This window comes from Myodes glareolus, chromosome X, assembly GCF_982192425.1.
Source record: "Myodes glareolus chromosome X, mMyoGla1.1, whole genome shotgun sequence".
Taxonomy (NCBI): Eukaryota; Metazoa; Chordata; class Mammalia; order Rodentia; family Cricetidae; genus Myodes; species Myodes glareolus.
In genome coordinates, this window is record NC_142053.1 from 82,544,669 (window position 1) to 82,562,340 (window position 17,672).

Genomic DNA, 17,672 nt, shown 5'->3' on the forward strand with positions numbered 1-17,672 from the left:
CACAGAGATGATTGCCTCTGCCTTCTGAATGCTTGGACTAAAGTCATGTGGCAGCTGGATATTTTTTTAAATGCTTACAAAAAAAGAAAACACAGGGAGATAGGTCAATGGTTAAGGGTGCTTATTGGTTTTTCAGAGAACTGAGTTTGGTCCCCATGACCCATGTCAGGTGGCACACAAGGGCTTATTAACTCCAGCCAGGGATCCCACACCCTCATCTAGCCTCCATGAGTATCTGCACACATGTGCAGGCAAGTACACAAATACATCACCAAATAAATCTTTTTGTAGGCCAGGCGGTGGTGGGGCACACCTTTAATCCCAGCACTCAAGAGGCAGAGGCAGGCGGATCTCTTTGAGTTTGAGGCCAGCCTGGTCTACAAAAGCTAGTCCCAGGATAGACTCCAAAGCTACAGTGACAAACCTGTCTCAAAAAACCAAAATTTTGTCGGGCAGTGGTGGCGCACACCTTTAATCCCAACACTCAAGAGGGAGAGGCCAGCCTGGGATACAAGAACTAGTTCCAGGACAGGATCCAAAAGCTACAGGAAAAAACCTGTCTTGAAAAACAAAAAAATAAAATTAAATAAATAAATAAAAATTTGTAGCAACAAAAAAGCAGCAAGCTGGGTGGTGGTAGCACACATCTTTGATCCCAGCACTTGGGAGGCTGAGACAGGTGGATCTCTCTGAGTTCGAGGCCAGCCTGGTCTACAAAGCAAGTTCTAAGACAGACTGCAAAGCTTCAGAGAAACCCTGTCTCAAAAGAAAAAACAAAAAAGAATAAAAGCAACTTATTTAGAATAATGTAAAAAGAGCAGTAGGCAATGTACTAAAAGAAGTGCCTATCTCTTTCAATCATCCAGATTTAATTTAAATCTTTTAGTCCCGCACCTGTTGAAAAGAAAACTCATCACTGTCCTATCAGATCATAATTGACATTTTTGCTGATGAAACCCCTCAGCTATCTTTTAACATTTTTATCTGCTCCATACATATCCTAGAAACTTTTTTTGGTTAGGTGGTTCGTTTCTTGTTTTTGTTTTATAGACAGGGTCTCACTATGTGACACTGGTTGTCCTGGAACTCACTATGTAGACTAGGATAGACTCGAACTCATAGAGATCTGCCTGCCTCTGCAGGATTAAGGGCATGCGCCACTAAGACCAGCTCAATTTCTTTTTAATATGTATGGGTGTTTTGTCTGCATGTGTATCTGTCTACTTACATGTGTACTTGGTACCCTCAGAAGGCAGAGAGGGCTTCAGATCCCCTGAAACTGGAGTTATAAGAAGTCATATACTACCATGTGGGTGTTGATAATCGAACCTGGATCCTCTGGAACAACAACTAATGCTCTTAAACCCCTTAGCTATCAAGTTAGTCTCTCAAAGACTATAGATCCAGGGCAGGTTCCAAAGCTACAGAGAAATCCTGTCTCGAATTCTCCCCCACTCCAAGAAAAACCAACCCTGTTTCAGTTCATAGCACCCACATGGTGGCTCACAATCTGTAACTCCAGCTCCAGTGCCTCTGCAGTGCACACACATGGTGACAGACATACTTTCACTCACACACAAAAATAAATGAGTCTTTAAAGAGTTAAACTCAAAGCCTTCCTCAACTATTGGACCCTTTAAAAAATAAATAAAGATTGCCAGGCAGTGGTGGCATGCGTCTTTAATCCCAGCACTTGGGAAGCAAAGACAGGCAGATCTCTGAGTTTGAGGCCAGCGTGGTCTACAGAGTGAGTTCCAGGACAGGCTCCACAGCTACATAGAGAAACCCTGTCTCGGAAAAAAAAGAGAAAGTCAAGTGTATGAATAAGTGAATAGATACTTCCTTGCCTTCTGGTATGACAAGTTATTCCAGACAGTGTTGCAGTATATCCTATTCTAGACTTGGAAACAGCTTTTTCAGCAGGATACTCTGAACCCTCCAGTATTCTCCCTCATGTGGCAATCTGTGTATCCCTCTATAAGCCTCACTTCACTCTGAGGAAAAACAGAGTCATTTTAAAGCCAGATGTGGTAGTTCACTTGTGCACTCAGGAGGCTTAAGAGGATTGCCACTAGGTTGAAGGCCAACCTGTGCCACAAAGTAAGTTCCAAGCCATTCTAATACAAAGTGAAACCCACTCTCAAAAAAAATGATAATAAATAAAAAAGCATTTTCAATATAAATCTCAAAAACCTGTCATATTATATGCCACCTGCAAATGCTGCGATATTATCAAGGAAACAAAATATTACACAGCTGGTTAAGCAAATGCCTACTGTTTTATTCTAGTAAGAACATTCTGTACACAAACATTTCATAAATATCAATTATTAATGACTAACCTTTTCAAAGTGATGAATTGCCAGCCAAATCTCCCCTTGTGCATTGAAAACACAGCCGAGATTACTCCAAGCTACTGCAAAGTTTGGTTGCGTCTCAATTGCTTTCAAATAACATGCCTTAGGAGGGTTTAATGAAAGAAGACGAGAAGGGAAGGAGATAAGGGGAAAGGGGGAAATTTGTAAAGGGGAAAAAAAAAAAGATTGGGGAGGGGGAAGAAGGTGATATCATTATTTCTTCTCTGACCAGCCAAAAGTGACCCTGCAGCATAGGCTCGCTTGCGCCAAAACTAATGCGCTGCCACAGCTGGCTGCTCCTGCGCCTGCGCCACCAGAACCCAAGTGCAAACCACCATGTTCAGTTCTGCCAACCAAAGAGTAATCCTCATAACAGGACTCATCTGGGAGGTTGGGTGCTGCTAAAAACTAACACCATACTCCTCTTATCTGAACACCCATGGGCTCTAGAGACTGATGATGCTTGCTTGACAGGGCACCATGAAGTCTAGTAAGCTTCCCCAACCCACATTTCCCAAAAAGTGTTCTGTGAAATGCTAAGACATATCACAGAAAAAACAAACACACACCGAAAAAAAGGCACCAAATTTCATAATCAAATAAAACAGGAAAATAGAAAACAGGTTTCTTGAACTGGGTATGGGGGGCACAGACCTGTAATCTGAGCACTCGGGAAATGAAGGCAGGAGATCATAAATTTGAGATCATCCTCAGCTACAAAGTGAGTTGGAGGGTGGGGGAGGAGACAAAGCAAACAACAAAAAGTTTCCTACAGAACTTCCCGAAACCTTCAACCTCTAATCAAGCATTAGAAAACCAAAAAAGTTGAGGGAAATGCTTCTCACAACAATGTTCTCCTTCCTTAAGATTAAAATTAAGCTACTGAGCCATACAAAAATGTTTTTTCCAAGTCAGTCATCATTTAGACTTCAAGTTTCAGAATCTGCAGACTCACAGCACACGCCACTCTTCTGAGGAGGAAGAAAATAAAACCTCACATGACAGGATTGCACCTAGGTTGAGGTCCCTGTAATGCAAGCGCAAACATCGCTGGCGCCACCTAACAGCATCGCACTGCGCAATCGCTGCGAACTGCTGCGCTCCATAGAATACCCCTAGACGCAGCAAACGGCCAACCAGATCCATTAATCTACTAGACAGGCCCATAGAGAATATTTGCTTAAAGAGATTACTTGGACTCGAGGTACGTTAAAACCCAATTTTATCCAAAAAGGCTACAGAATAGGACTGAGAGAGCCAGTCAATCAGATTACTCATCTAGTCAACCGTTCACAGGGGCTCATTCGCACGCAATGCGCATTAACGCTGCGCAGCCTTTGCGCTACTGCAGGGTCACAGCGCATCATCAGAAGAGCAGAATGCTGCAATCCAAACAAAGAAGAAAAAGGAAAAAAAATGAACAACAAGAAGAGTTAGAAGCTTTTACTAGTAAATTATCTAATAATTTTAATATCTTAATTAAGTTTTACTTATTTTTGACAGAATTGTGGCTATAGTATAAAACATTCTTTTACATAACTTGCTTGTAAATAAAATTATTTTAAGCTGTTTCTGAAGCCACAAGACAGAAGATTCAGGCATGGAGGCAAATTGTTTTGCTGTGGCAGTTACAAACCCGTTACCATATTTCTCATCATGTGACTTTTCGGTGCGTTCCTTGCTGGAAGAGGAGGAGGAGGTTGTGTGTCTGCCCTAGATCCAGGCCTCGAGCTCCCTTCAGCGAGGCACCTTACGCATGGAATAGGAGGTTTCACCCACCTGAAACCTTCTAAATACAATATCAATGGTGAAAAACCAAAAACAAGAGAGAAAATAAAAACAAGATCATTAGTAAAAGTTCAACAAAGCAATTGAAATTCTTTGGATGTCTATTACATATGGGAATGAGGACAGTCTCAAGTCTGTAACATGGGAAACATGCAGAAGGGAGAGGGTTAATCAGGGCTATTGCATACAGCAGGGATTTTTGCTGGAAGAAAGGCTCTTCGTTTTCTACAAAGACAACTTAATTTTGCTGCCATCTACTAGGAATGTATGCTGGCTTGAATTTTCAAATGCACTGATTACAAAAGAAACACATTGCATTTCACTCAAGAGTATTTTCTGGTTTACTAAGTTCTCACAAAAAAAAACAAAAACAAAAACAAAAACAAAAATAAAAACCAAAAAAAAAAAAAAAAAGAAAAAGAAAAAAAAACCAGAATGACATTTTTCAAACTAGGTGTCTCCAGAGCTCTGAAATAAAGAAGTCAGCAACCTAAGGCAGGCGCAACGTCTCAGCCTAAACCGATGTCTAAAGCTGCAGTGAAGTGCAATTCATGTTAGCTGTCCGCTTGGTGGGGTGACAATTGATAGGAGCGTATGATACTTGTTCTAGAAATTACCAATTGTTTTATCAGCTAAGATTGAAATCAACATAGTTAATCAGCTGGAAACCTACATAAGGTTAATCCATAGTGTTGGTATAATTTATGAGTTTTGCACTTAAAACTAGTGCTTTTAACATTAAGTGGTGCTGCAAAGCCTTCTCCCTCCCTGGATGAGCAAACAGACAGCTACGCTGCGCATACACTCCACGCATTAGCATGCGCGTGGGGCTCAGAGCAACAGGTGGGAGTTTCAGAAGCATTCTGGTTTCTCCCCACTCCTCACCCCTGCAGCGCGATTGCGTAAGGTGGCTTGTAACAAGACAACTGCATTTATAAATTTAATTGTAAATTATACCAAAAGCTTTAATTAACCCAACCTAGAGTTCAAATTCATTATTTGGAAACACAGAATGCTAAAAGCCACCTTTCCACTTTGGCAAGTTTTCTTTCGATCAGTCCATTTCCAAACAAACCAGCTTTGTCCTTCTCATTTTGTTTTTTAAGGAGGTGGGTGGGGAGGAATAAAAGAAGGAAGTGAGGAAGAAAAAGAAGGTAGACAACTAGGATTGGGGAAAGAGGAGAAAGGAATTTGGGGAGGAAGTGGGGACAAGAGGAGCAGGAGGTTCCAATTATTAATTTGCAATATTTTAACAGCCTTTCTTCCACTGTAAAAAGGGTGAGGAAGATGAAGGGAGGAAGGTTAAATAAGAATTTTAAATGCCAGTATTACAGGGTAACATTGGATGAAATTCTTCTCCACTTACAAGCCACAAAGGACTTAGAAGAGCAGCGTTTTCAATGGCACCTGCATCATATAGGCGTCTTGAGCCAAAATCACAGGCACTCTGCTTGTCACTAACAGGCAAGCCTCAGATCTGAAGGAATGTTATTGATTCCCACATAGGTCATGACGGAGCCCATTGTTATAAAGATGATCTAGCTCAGCAGAAAGGCTCCACAATGCTCATGTTCTTGCTTTACCCCCAGATTTAGAACAGATATGCCAAAGCCTGGTCCTGCTCTAGTCTGAGGCAAGTCATGCCAACAGTTTTCCTCAGTTTCATAGGACTATTTTGTGAAGATAGCTCAATGAAGAGTTGAAGACTTGGCAAAAGGTACAGGTTTTCATAACTAATGCTTAAGTGTGTTCTAGCAAACACCTACCTTGGCTTCTTCCAAGCGACCCAGGGCTTTGAGCAGGTTCCCCAGGTCACTACGAACACAGTACAAATCCTATAAACCCAGAGATAGTAGCATTAATTATATTATAGTTTTCTCAAAAAAAAAACCCACAAAAACCCAACATCACTTCTACACATCTAGCGCTGCCATTTTATTGTCAATTTAATGCAGCACTTAAGAAACCTAAGCCCGGGCCCACAACTTCTCCTCTTCTAATTCCCAGAAAATACAAAAGGAGCCTGAGGGTGACAAATCCAACCACAACTTATACTCTCCCTTAGTTTGAATACTATCTTTGCTTGCACAGATATGTGTTTTGCTATCAGTTGCTGTTCCAGTTCTGGCTGGGAGATCTGTGACACTATTGTCTAACATCCTTTCAAATGCATTTGGCCTCATCAGTTTCAAACACAAGACTACAAGACCTTTCTAGAGCCTCTCTCCTCTCCAAACGTCACCCATCGGAAAAAATATGATTGAATATTTATTCAACTGTTTTATTCAAGGTTATGATGAATCATTCCTGTATCAAGGACCAGAAATTTTCCACAGCAAGAAAAACAGCGCTGCACTTAGCAAGTGATTACCTGTCAACAAACCTACCCTTTGGCTCTCAGGCTTATTTAGAAACCTTGACTTCATTTCATGCCTAGGCAGAAGGATTACCATCCAACCACAGCCTCAATCCTGCCACCTGCCACTAGATTATTCATTAGTATTAAGTACCATCAGAGCTGAGTGGGCGAATAATGAAAAGCGGCTGACTCTGTGTTTTATTAGCAGCTCAACTGTGCTGCTAGTCCAACTCACCAGTCTGTTCAGCAGGAGGACACACTCAACAGACAGTAAGAATCTATCACTCAATAACAAGCAGAGATAATGGCAATATGAGGCACATTTATCATCCCAAACTGTTATGTGGGTGAAAGAACCTTAAATTAAATCCTACAAAGTAAAATTTTATTAAATATTCCAAAGAATTACCATGTATATTATTCTTCCAGCAACTGTATATTGGTTTCCAGAATTAGTAGTCAGTTTTACTGATAAACTGACTCTGTATTGTTTACAGATGTATTGTATTGTTTCACTGGATGAACTGAAAGGTCTGCCAATAAAGTAATGACTGGGACAATTCCACGATCTACCTGAGTTAGTGCTGTCCCTCAATCAGTGACTGATGCTTTAGAAAAGTATGGTTATCTTCTAGTGGCCTTAAGCACAGGCTGATAGTAACCCTCAAAGTATCTCATGTACCAGGCACAGTAACACACACCTGTAATCCCAGCACCTGGGAAACTGAGGCAGGAAGATGGTCCTAAATTCAGGTCCCAACCCCCACTCCTGTTATAGCATAGTGAGTTCTAGGCCAACCCGTACTACAGAATCAAGACTCTGAAAATGAATGAATGAATGAATGAATGGATAGATAAATAGTGCATGAATAAATAAAAAAGCAAAACACAAAAACAATACACAGGTACCAATAATCTTATTACCGACTAATCAATCACCTTCTGTAATTAGTCTAAGTACTTTGGAATACTATTTGTATTTTGAGAAATAATGAATTCTATAATCTTGCTAACTACTTTGTATAAGTTTCCTCCTCTGAACCTTAACAAGGTAGTCCTCTGTCTGGTGGGCTATGTCTAAAAAGCCTAATCTGCTTACCCAAGCTCCCTCTACCACTTTTTAGTGGGTGGTATATATCTTTAGACCTTCACCAATTTCTATGATTGTTCTAAGCCACAAAAATCAGAAACACAATAACTGACTAAAAGCTGCATTTTTAAAGATATGTTTTATCATTTTTAATTTCAAATACGGGGTATGCACATCAGTGCAGGTACCTTCAGAGTCTAGAGGCTTATTGCACTCTCCTGGAGCTGCAGTTACAGGTGGCTGTGAACTGCCTGACACTGGTACTGGAATTTGGAATTTGAAATTAGGTCCTCTGGAAGAGCTGAGCCATCTCTCATGCCCCCCCACCTATATATTTTTACACACCATTACATAATTTTACCAGCTAGTTTCCATGAACTCTTAGATGAATGACTATATTTAGTTATATCATCTAGATTCATCATTATCTTATAGACTGGCAATGTAGGTCAGTTGTAGAAAAAAATTAACCAGTATGTCAAAAGCCCTAGGGCTGATCTCCAGAAAATGATAATATAAATACCTTCAAAATTACAGTGAAATAATTAGTCCACTTTAGGAAAAGACAAAACATACCCTATTAAGTGGACTAGTAGAGTGGCTGAGAGTAGAGCCCCAGGACAGAACACTTGCCCAGGATACAACAAGGCCTTGAGTACGTAGTACCACAAAAACAAACGAAACAACTTTCAGCTGGCATGGTGGCACATGTCAATAATGCCACCACTTGGGAGGTGGGAGCAAGATAATCAAGAATTCAAGATCATTCTCGCTACTCAGTAAGTTCAAGGTCAGCCTAGACTAAGTAAGACTCAAAAATGCCAAAATAGGGCTGAAGAAATGGCTCACTGGTTAAGAGCACATGCTACTATTTTAGAGGACTTGAGTTCAATTCCTGGTACCCATATTAGGCAACTGTAAGCTGTCTATAACTCCAGCTCCAGGGGATCTGACACCTCCTCTAGGCCTCCATGTGCACATATACATAACAACAACAATATTTAAAACACCAAAATAATAAAATAAACACAATCATGAGATCCAAATCTACACACACACATGCATACACATAAGATTACTTAAATGTCTACAACGTACCAGAACACTACAATTCTACAAAAGTCCATTCAAAATCTTGTGTCAAATTCTGTTTCATCTGTCAAATCAAAATGGTATCTAAGAGAATTACTTTGCTTAAACCTGGCTCTTTCTGTTCATCCCTAATTAATATTTATGAAAACATTAACTTAATAATATACCTAAAACCAAGGAAAATAAATTAGACATACACACTCAAAGGACAGATTTAAGCTGGGACTTCATAGCTGAGTAGAGACTTAATAAAGGAATATGACATCAAAAACAAGGAAAAAAACAGTACGATTAAAGAAACCAAAAGAAGGTGTTCCTATGTAACTATCCCTCTTCCCCTAGTCTAACAACTGCTTCCCGACTTTCCTCTTAACATTCCACCTCTGGACTCCCTTAACATCACTCTACATATGCACACATTGAGGAAAATCAGGCCAAGAAAAACCTACAGTGGTTCTCAACTGCCTCTCAAATTAACTTCAAACTCCGCAGCCTCTATTCTTCTGAAATCTTCCAATTGACTCTGCCCTGCTCCACTCACTCCTCTCTACTACTTGACTCACCACTTCAGTCTGGCAAGTCTACTTGCTGTTTACCTTCCTACAGAATGCTCAGGCCCTAAGCACCCTCTCAAGGGAATCTTCTGATTAATACTCTTCAACAATAATCACCCAAGGAGCTTACATCATTTTTTTTTCTTTATGGATCAGATCTGTCTCATGATAACCCCTCCAGAACACATTCCCCACTTCCTCACCAAGCACTGGACACAACAATAAGCACTTGAATATTTAAACGTGACCCTTGCCAGACAACCTTAACAAAAAGCAGACTGGAGAGAAGTAGATAGAAATGGAAGGTTTTCTCATACTTCAGCTATCTGGGACTCTCAAAACAACAAAATCAACATGACAGTAACACATGATGGGATGTCAGCCGCTCTCAGCACTGTGTTATCTACCATTCAAGCAGAAACAACTTCTCAACAACTTGCACACTCAGGCTCACAGCTATCACACAAAGGAGAACTATATGAATAATTTGTAAAGGGACTGCCAAATATGGGCAATTCTAACAAGCCAACATGAGAAAGAACACCAGAAGAAATAGCACCTTAAAATATGACAAGCTAAAGTTTCAGCAAATGTATTAAGCCATATAACATTACAGAAGGCAGCTCCAAATAGAAAAATATGAAACAGCTCTATCTCAAAACTCCTGGCAGGACAGTGGTGGCACACCTTTAATCCCAGCACTCAGGAGGTAGAGGCAAGCGGATCTCTGTGAGTTTGAGGCCAGCCTGGTCTACAAGAGCTAGTTCCTGGACAGAAAAACCCTGTCTCGAAAAACCAAAAAAAGAAAAAGAGAAAGTAGCATCTCTACCTATAAAAAAGAGCCAGGTGGGAAAACACCAATGTCATTAAGAAGTAAATTCATTGTTTTAGTGCTATCTTGCTTTGAAAGTCCATGATGCTAAATTTCCTGTTAATAGGTTAGATATTTAACAATACAAACTATGCACAGTATATATTTAGATAGTAGCATGGCTTTGTCTATCATTTTAATTTTCCCTTCACAATATAATGCTATGGGTATTCTGTCTGCAGAGGTAACGCTCTACTACACAGACAGGCAACTAAAAACCTGAGCCAGGGCTGGGGATCTAGCTCAGGTGAAGAGTGCTTATCTACCATGCACGACGTCTGGGTTCTATCTACAGTACTACATAAACTGGGCATAGTAATACATCCTATAGTATAATCTCAGCACTGGGGAAGCAGGGGCAGGAAAACCAGAAGTTGAAGGTCATCCTCAGCTACTTAATGAGTTAGAGTCAGCCTAGGCTACACAAGATCCAATGTCAAAATAAATTAACAAATAAATAAACAAAATTAAACAAGATTACAAGTATGCAAGAGAGCCAAGCTGAATTTACAAGTCAGCAAGTAAAGAATAAACCTAGTCCTAATTACTGAAGGAAAAGAACGTACTATCCTGGCCCCTAGAAGAATCAAGTTCAAGCCTTGCAGGTAGACCTTTCAAGGTTAGCCGCCTAAAACTGTTAGTAACTAGATAGGACTGCAATAAAAATTACAAACGCACTCTAATTTCTCTTTTCTTTTTGTTTTTTTTTAATTTTATGATTTATTTATCTTTTATTTTATGTGTATTGGTGAGAAGGTGTCAGGTGCCCTGGAACTGGATTTTCAGACAGTTGTGAGCTGCCACGTGGGTGCTGGGAATTGAACCCGGGTCCTCTGGAAGAACAGTCAGTGCTCTTAACCGCTGAGCCATTTCTCCAGCCCTTTTTTTTGGTTTTTGAGACAGGGTTTCTCTGTGTAACAACAGCCCTAGCATGGAACTGGCTCTGTAGATCAGGCTAGTCTCAAACCTCGAACTCACAAAGATCCACCTGCCTCTGCCTCCTGAGTGCTGGTATTAAAGGCGTGCACCACCAATGCCTGGCTTCACTTTAACTTCAAATATACACTGAGTACCTCTGAAAGAATATGTAAAAAATTACTTTCATTATCTGCAAGCCTATGTAATTTCTCACTAGATTAAAAATACAATGAATAAAAATCATTTATCATTATGAACTCACAAATAAAAGCAACATGTAGCTAAACTAAGATAGTCATTCCAATGAGCAACTGGCCCAGATCCAAACTCTATACATCAAAATGAACAATTAAAACAGCCATTACATATAGTGGATTCTTTTAATCTTTTTTAAAAACTAAAAGAAAAATTTAAACTTTCAAAATTAACTTTAAAATTGTTTAAACCAGGTGGTGTTACACGCGCCTTTAATTCGAGCACTCAGGAGGCAGAGGCTACAGATCTCTGTGAGTTCAAGGCCAGCCTGGTCCACGGAGCGAATTCCAGGACAGCTAGGACTGTTACACAGAAAAACCCTGTCTCTGGGGGGAGGGGGGACTGTCTAAAAGATAATATAATAAAAAATAGTTACAAAGCTTTGGCAAACTACTAAAATAAGCTTCAATTTGCTAAATTATAAAACTGAAGTTAAGAGCCAGGCAGATAATGCAAAATGATTTCCAGGCTGTGCACAAGGGCGGCCTTTGGCCACAGAAGGTCCTTTTCAGCTTTCATTTCTTGTTCATGTCAACATTTGCTTCAATAATTCAATTTTAAGTTTCAACATTCAGTTCACCATTGCTAGCTACGTGGTCTCAAGAAAATTACATAACCCTGAGTCTATTGGGGTTTTTATATTGGTAAAACTGGAAAACACTGTTCTCTTCGTGAAAGGATCATGGTAAAGATTCAGAAAGACTTATCTGAAGCAGTAGTGTCTGAGCCTGTAGAAGACTTTCGATAATGGCAACTGTAGGAGTTAATCATTAAGCGTTTCCCCAGGGTGGTTGCAAAGTCAATGTTGATGGCACTCAAGTATATGCTGATGCTGCCAAGACCCACCCCCCATCCCTAACACTTATCTCTTAGAAGTTTACAGCCACTTTCCCTTAATTACATCAACAGTTTCCAGGGCAAGTTTTACATCCCTGTATTTTACTTAAATTTTTTGTTTCACACACTGCATTTTGATCTTTCCCAGACTCTAATACAGTATGAACTTAATGTCTGTCAACAAGGATACACTTGCTCCCTGAAAACACATGTAACTCAAATTAACAAAGAATTGAAGAACTAATGCAAAGTGGTCTAGACGTGCAATTGTCTTAATTCTACTACTTCTAACTCGACAGAGGGAGCTATATTGAGATCATTCTGTACTCTGGTTCTATTTTCTTTTTTAAAATATTTATTTATTTATTATGTATACAATATTCTGTCTGTGTGTATGCCTGCAGGCCAGAAGAGGGAACCAGACCTCATTACAGATGGTTGTGAGCCACCATGTGGTTGCTGGGAATCGAACTCAGGACCTTTGGAAGAGCAGGCAATGCTCTTAACCACTGAGCCATCTCTCCAGTCCTGTACTCTGGTTTTCATGTCATTCATATACTAGCAACAACTTTTAGAAACCATTTTATACTACAGATTAAAATCTTTAATCCATCATTCCTTGAAAATCAATTGTTATAAATACCCATCAGAATATTCCCAAAGTTCACTAAAATCGCACAAAAAAAAAACATGTGTCTTGTGCTTTGTTAGTATTACCAAAAGAATTGATGGGAGTTTTTTGGTAAGGATAATTTTATGCTATTTAAATAACTTTTTAAATAGGGTAGACCTTTATGCAGACCAAGTCAAACCAATTTCATCATTTTAAGTGCATAAACATATGAAACATCTCAACTATTGACTTTTTTTCATGAAAAAGAAAACTATTGCCTAAAGTATCAAAGGATGTTTGCTTGTTTGCTGGATTACTGTAAAAGGAAAACAACCGATAAACTTTTACTTACAGGATTGTACTGAAGAGCAGAGACGTAAGCTTGTACTGCTCCTTCCATGTCACCTGCTGCTACCAAGGCTGCTGCCAGGTTAATATAACCATCAATGAAATCAGGCTTGAGCCGCAAGGCATGTCGATAATGCTCAATTGCTTCCTGCAACTGCCCTCTTTCCTTGTACACATTCCCCAAATTCGAATAGGCTTCTGCTAGAAGGGGATTCTGTTTAATTGCCAAGGTGCTAAAGTGAGCAGATCTGGAAAGGTGAAAAGAGTTGATGCATGGATATGCACGTTAGAAAAAAGGAGACATGGCTCATATGTAACCATTAACAGTTCCCGGAAGTCCTGTGCTATGGAACATTATCTTTTAACCAGCAAACACCAGCAAAGTGTGAAAACTAAAACTTTTCTAAGATGAGAATATCCAGATTTCAAAAAGGAAAGTTGGTTCGTATGTCTAAATTCTTATTAGACTTTATTACCAAACTGCCACATTGTATAACATGATCATTAAGATCAAGAATAAAATCTATGTACATGAATCTCATTTTTCCATTTGTTAAGATGTAATGACACACATCTTCAGTGCCTAAGTGTGCCAAGATGATAATTTACTAAAAGATCTAAAGCACAAAATTCTTCTTTTCATTAATTCAACTGATTAGCTAAAAGCAACAATTTAATGGGGGTATTTCCAACTTGAACTATATATGCCCCTCCTTACCAGTCTCTCAAGCTGACAGGTCTAGATGCCCAGATTTATACCAAGACTAATTATCTGAAAAGAATTAATAAAGCAGCAGCCCCAAATGATAAAATCTAGGGGAAAAATGTAGCCATACTGATAATATGCTCACCCCCACAAAACGGGGGAGAAAAACTAGCAGCTAGGCATGTCAAAAGGGAGCAAAAGAGCACCTGTGTGTTGGTGGCTCAGATGAAACCCAGCACTGGAAAGCTCTGAAGTTCAAATATTTAGTAATCACTTTTTAAGCTCAGCACCCAGAGGCAGGTTACCCCGACATCTCCTACCTGTCCAGCCTTCGACACTGGAAGTGTATAGATGAAAGTAATAAAAGGACACCAGTATTGTCAGGCTCTTGTCTCCAGAGCTGCATGCAGTGTCTCTCAGCTGCCTCAAAATCTCCTGCCTGATATTCTCGATGTGCCAACTCAGCTAACCCTTGGAAGGAAAGCATACGTTTCGTTGGTTCTGGAGAATCATCAAAACATTTGAGGGAAGGAGGGGGGGAAAACAAAAAGTTAGAAATGCAAACCAAAAAAAAAAAATGTAAAACTATGGTAAATTAAACTTAAAGATGAAAATGCTTGAAACTATGTAAAGCACTAGAGTGTTCTGCATATTATTAAAGCCCCATCTACAGAATCCATCTCTTCAAACTCACCCATTCCTAAACCTTCCTTTTCTAAACCACAGTAATAGTTACTTCCAAATGAGGCTCTTAATTTTGTAGTTTTCAACTATAAATCATAGGCATAGTCACTAAACTAACACAAAACATTAAACCTGCAAAAGTTACAAAGATTTGTGAGAATAACCTAGTGCTAACAATACTTTATTAAACTACACTTCACATTGGGTTTGTAAGGGCTGGGGTATTCTTAACACTTTCTCATGGCTGGGACACCAGGTGTCTCCAGAACTCTTTCTATTGATGTTTTTGAGTTTGGCAGCTTTATCTCTTTAGGAGCACCGATAAAAACAAGCCTAAGGAAAACAACTCCAAGTGCTGCTTTCACTTTTAAAGCAGCTGATAAACAAGAGTATCTGTCGAGGGCTGAAGCATAGAACAGGTTCACCACACATTTTAATTAAACAAAGACCCAAAGGTTGCTCCTCTACTGAGGACCACTCCGAAGAAGACCAAATTAGCTAAACCCACCCCATCCCCCGCAGCCTAAGCGCTAATATTTTCCGCTCTTTTCCTTGCTCTTACCGAAGGACTGGGACATTGAAAACAACCCTGTACAATATCCAGGCAACCAACCATTTCAATAGTTTAAAAATGCTATAATATAAAATACTGAGTAAAATATAACATAATAAATGACAAAACTTATTTTGTTCTATGGGACTTGGTTTGGATACATAATGAAACGCTGAAGCCCAGGAACAGTTCTAGGGCTCAGCAGCTGTAAGCATTTCTCTTCTCAGTGGCACAGTAGGAATTCAACCAGAACGAACACCCTCTAGTCTAGATGGTTAGAATGGGAAACCACAGACCGAGTACATCATCTTACCAAGGTCATGGGAACAGGCTCAAATTTAAGGCAGGCTCCCCATATCAGAGCTGACGAGTGCTCAGGAAAGCAATTTCCTGACAGAATGCATCTGACCACAAAAACAAAGACCGGGAAGATTTGTGTCCAAATACGAGGTCGGAGTTTTAAGATAAACTAGAAAATTACATTTGAGACAAGAATGCTGCACTTGCTAGCTCCTAAATTTAGCACAGTATTTGTCGGCACTTTTCCAAACCGTTTATCTGCTCTTTTAAAACTGGAAATGGCCATTTCCTCAAAAATAGTTAACAGTCAGAAAAGGGCAAGCTCTTATAAAAATCTAACACGGAATCTTCAATCTTTGAAAACCACTGCGGGAAAATGGGAAGGCGGGGATCGAACTAATTATTAATCCTACTCCCGTCAATTGTGGATGAGATATTACTGAAGATTCATCCATTTATTGCAGTGTCCAAAGCCAGCAACTAAAACCTTGACATACCGCAACTACGAAACAACAACAACAAAAACAATATACTCTCGAAAACCTTAGAACCGCAGCCCAGTTCCTCACTCCATCCCTCCCCAAATAGCCTCAATCTGGAAAGGCAGTTGAAGGACACTCCTACAATTTGGTTGTTTTCTTATTTTTCAGTAGCGAAAGCTCGGGAATGAATTGTCGAAAAAAAGGGGCAACCGCTTTTCACTTGTGCAGCTACACTCCAGGTGCTTTACAAACTCTTCAAGCAAGGATGGAAACTTAAAAAAAAAAAAAAATACACACCCTATGAATAAAGAGATAACTGGGCTAAAGAATGGGGATGAAAACCCAGAGGCGGCGGCGGAGGAATACATTCAGAAAGTAACACAAAGAGAGAATTGGGCGGGCAGGGTGGTCAACGCCAAGCAACGCACCGAGGTGGTTTCTTCTCCAAGGATAGGAAACGACCGTCGGGCTGGCACACTTGCAGAGGAAGGGTGTGGTTGCCACCAGCGGGGAGGGCCGACGGGGTGGGAAACTCAGGACGGGGGCAGCGGGTGCAACTGGGCGATGGCTAAGAGAACCCCTGGAATTTTCCAACCTAAACCTGGACCGCTCAACCCAAGAACACCAGAAGGCGCTGGCCCGCAGGCGTGCGGGCTCAAGGTCCCCTCTTCTTGAGGTTACTTGGAAGCACTCGACGAGCTTTCGCTAGTCTTTGCCTATGCCTGATGCAAAGTGAGGCTAGAATTACATCAAAATAGCACCCCGCCCCAGACTGGCAGAGGGAGACTAAAAGTGGCCAGGGGAAAAAGGCTGGCGGGGGAGAGGTGAAAGTGCGTGCACGAGGGGGTTACAAGGAGCTGCAATTGAGGGGGAGAAAGCAGTTGCGATGGAGACAGAAAGAGTAGGGATTCCAATGCAGCCCATTCCAAGACATTCTAGGCGCGCACGTGGACTGGGAGCGTCCCGAGAGAGGCTAGAACACTGGTGGGATAAAACAACAACGAAAAAGCCCAAAAGCAAGCAAAATGCAAGCAAGCAACGAGGGAATGTTTACGGAACGGACGACAGCACCAAACCCGATCAGATGGCAGCAGAACTCAAGAGAGTTCGGCAGTGCCACTGATGTAATGGGGATGGTTAGTGGGAAGGGAGTGATGAGCAATACAAGACGGCGCCTGACCCCAAAGGGACGTCTGCCAAAGTAGAATGGGACACTGGTACCTGTGCTGTCGGCCACGTTGCCCACGGAAGACGCCATCTGGAGCTTCTTGAAATAGAGCAAGGGGGTAATTGACTTCTACTGCCGCCACTACTGGCAAGGATGTTTCTAGAGGTAGCAGAAAAAGGGTAGCAGCCGTATCAGTGTTTTGGAAGGCTTAAGGGGCGGCAGCAGATACTGGACTCGAATCTTAGCAACTCTAGTTAGACATCTACCTCTCACTGTCTTGAAATGGCGGCGACTGCTCCTCGACCGAAACAACACTGGCCGGAACTACTTTCTGTTACAATCAAGTGCCCCGCGGAGGTAGCGCGTAACAAGACTACCGACAAAATGACTGTAATCAAAGTCACTTGCTCTTACGTAACCTTCCGCCCAAGGTCCATTGCGACAAACACGACTATAGAGAGCGCATGCGACAACCCTGTCAAGGCAACTCCGGGTTAAGGGCACCCTGTGGGGCAAGAGGCTGCAAGTTTTTTAAAGAGTGAGGCGGAAAGGCAAAAAAGGCACGTCGATTACATTTTTTCTTTTGCAAGCGCTAAACTAGGAGTCTAGTGTACCTGGTCATTGATGTCAGTGTTAGCAGTAATGCCAGAGACGTCTAGAAAAGTTTAATCAACTCCATTTGTAAGAAAATGGGTAG

At 40.8% G+C, this 17,672-nt stretch overlaps 1 protein-coding gene across 4 annotated transcripts in view; it reads right to left on the reverse strand.

The window, feature by feature from the left end:
• The window catches only part of Ogt (O-linked N-acetylglucosamine (GlcNAc) transferase), a 44,398-nt gene extending 27,040 nt beyond the window's left edge, over nucleotides 1–17,358 (reverse strand). The window contains exons 1-6 of one of the 4 annotated variants that reach the window (XM_048417944.3): nucleotides 17,242–17,358; nucleotides 17,029–17,134; nucleotides 14,109–14,259; nucleotides 13,087–13,330; nucleotides 5,912–5,980; nucleotides 2,343–2,459 (exon numbers count right to left, since the gene is read on the reverse strand). In XM_048417944.3, the coding sequence (XP_048273901.1) occupies nucleotides 2,343–2,459; nucleotides 5,912–5,980; nucleotides 13,087–13,330; nucleotides 14,109–14,259; nucleotides 17,029–17,065 (618 nt within the window). In that variant the 5' untranslated portion in view covers nucleotides 17,066–17,134; nucleotides 17,242–17,358. Of the gene's footprint in view, nucleotides 1–2,342; nucleotides 2,460–5,911; nucleotides 5,981–13,086; nucleotides 13,331–14,108; nucleotides 14,290–17,028 lie in introns of all 4 variants that reach the window. The other 3 variants (XM_048417942.3, XR_015000468.2, XM_048417943.3) reach the window with 3 other exon arrangements.
• Nucleotides 17,359–17,672: the final 314 nt, after the last annotated feature.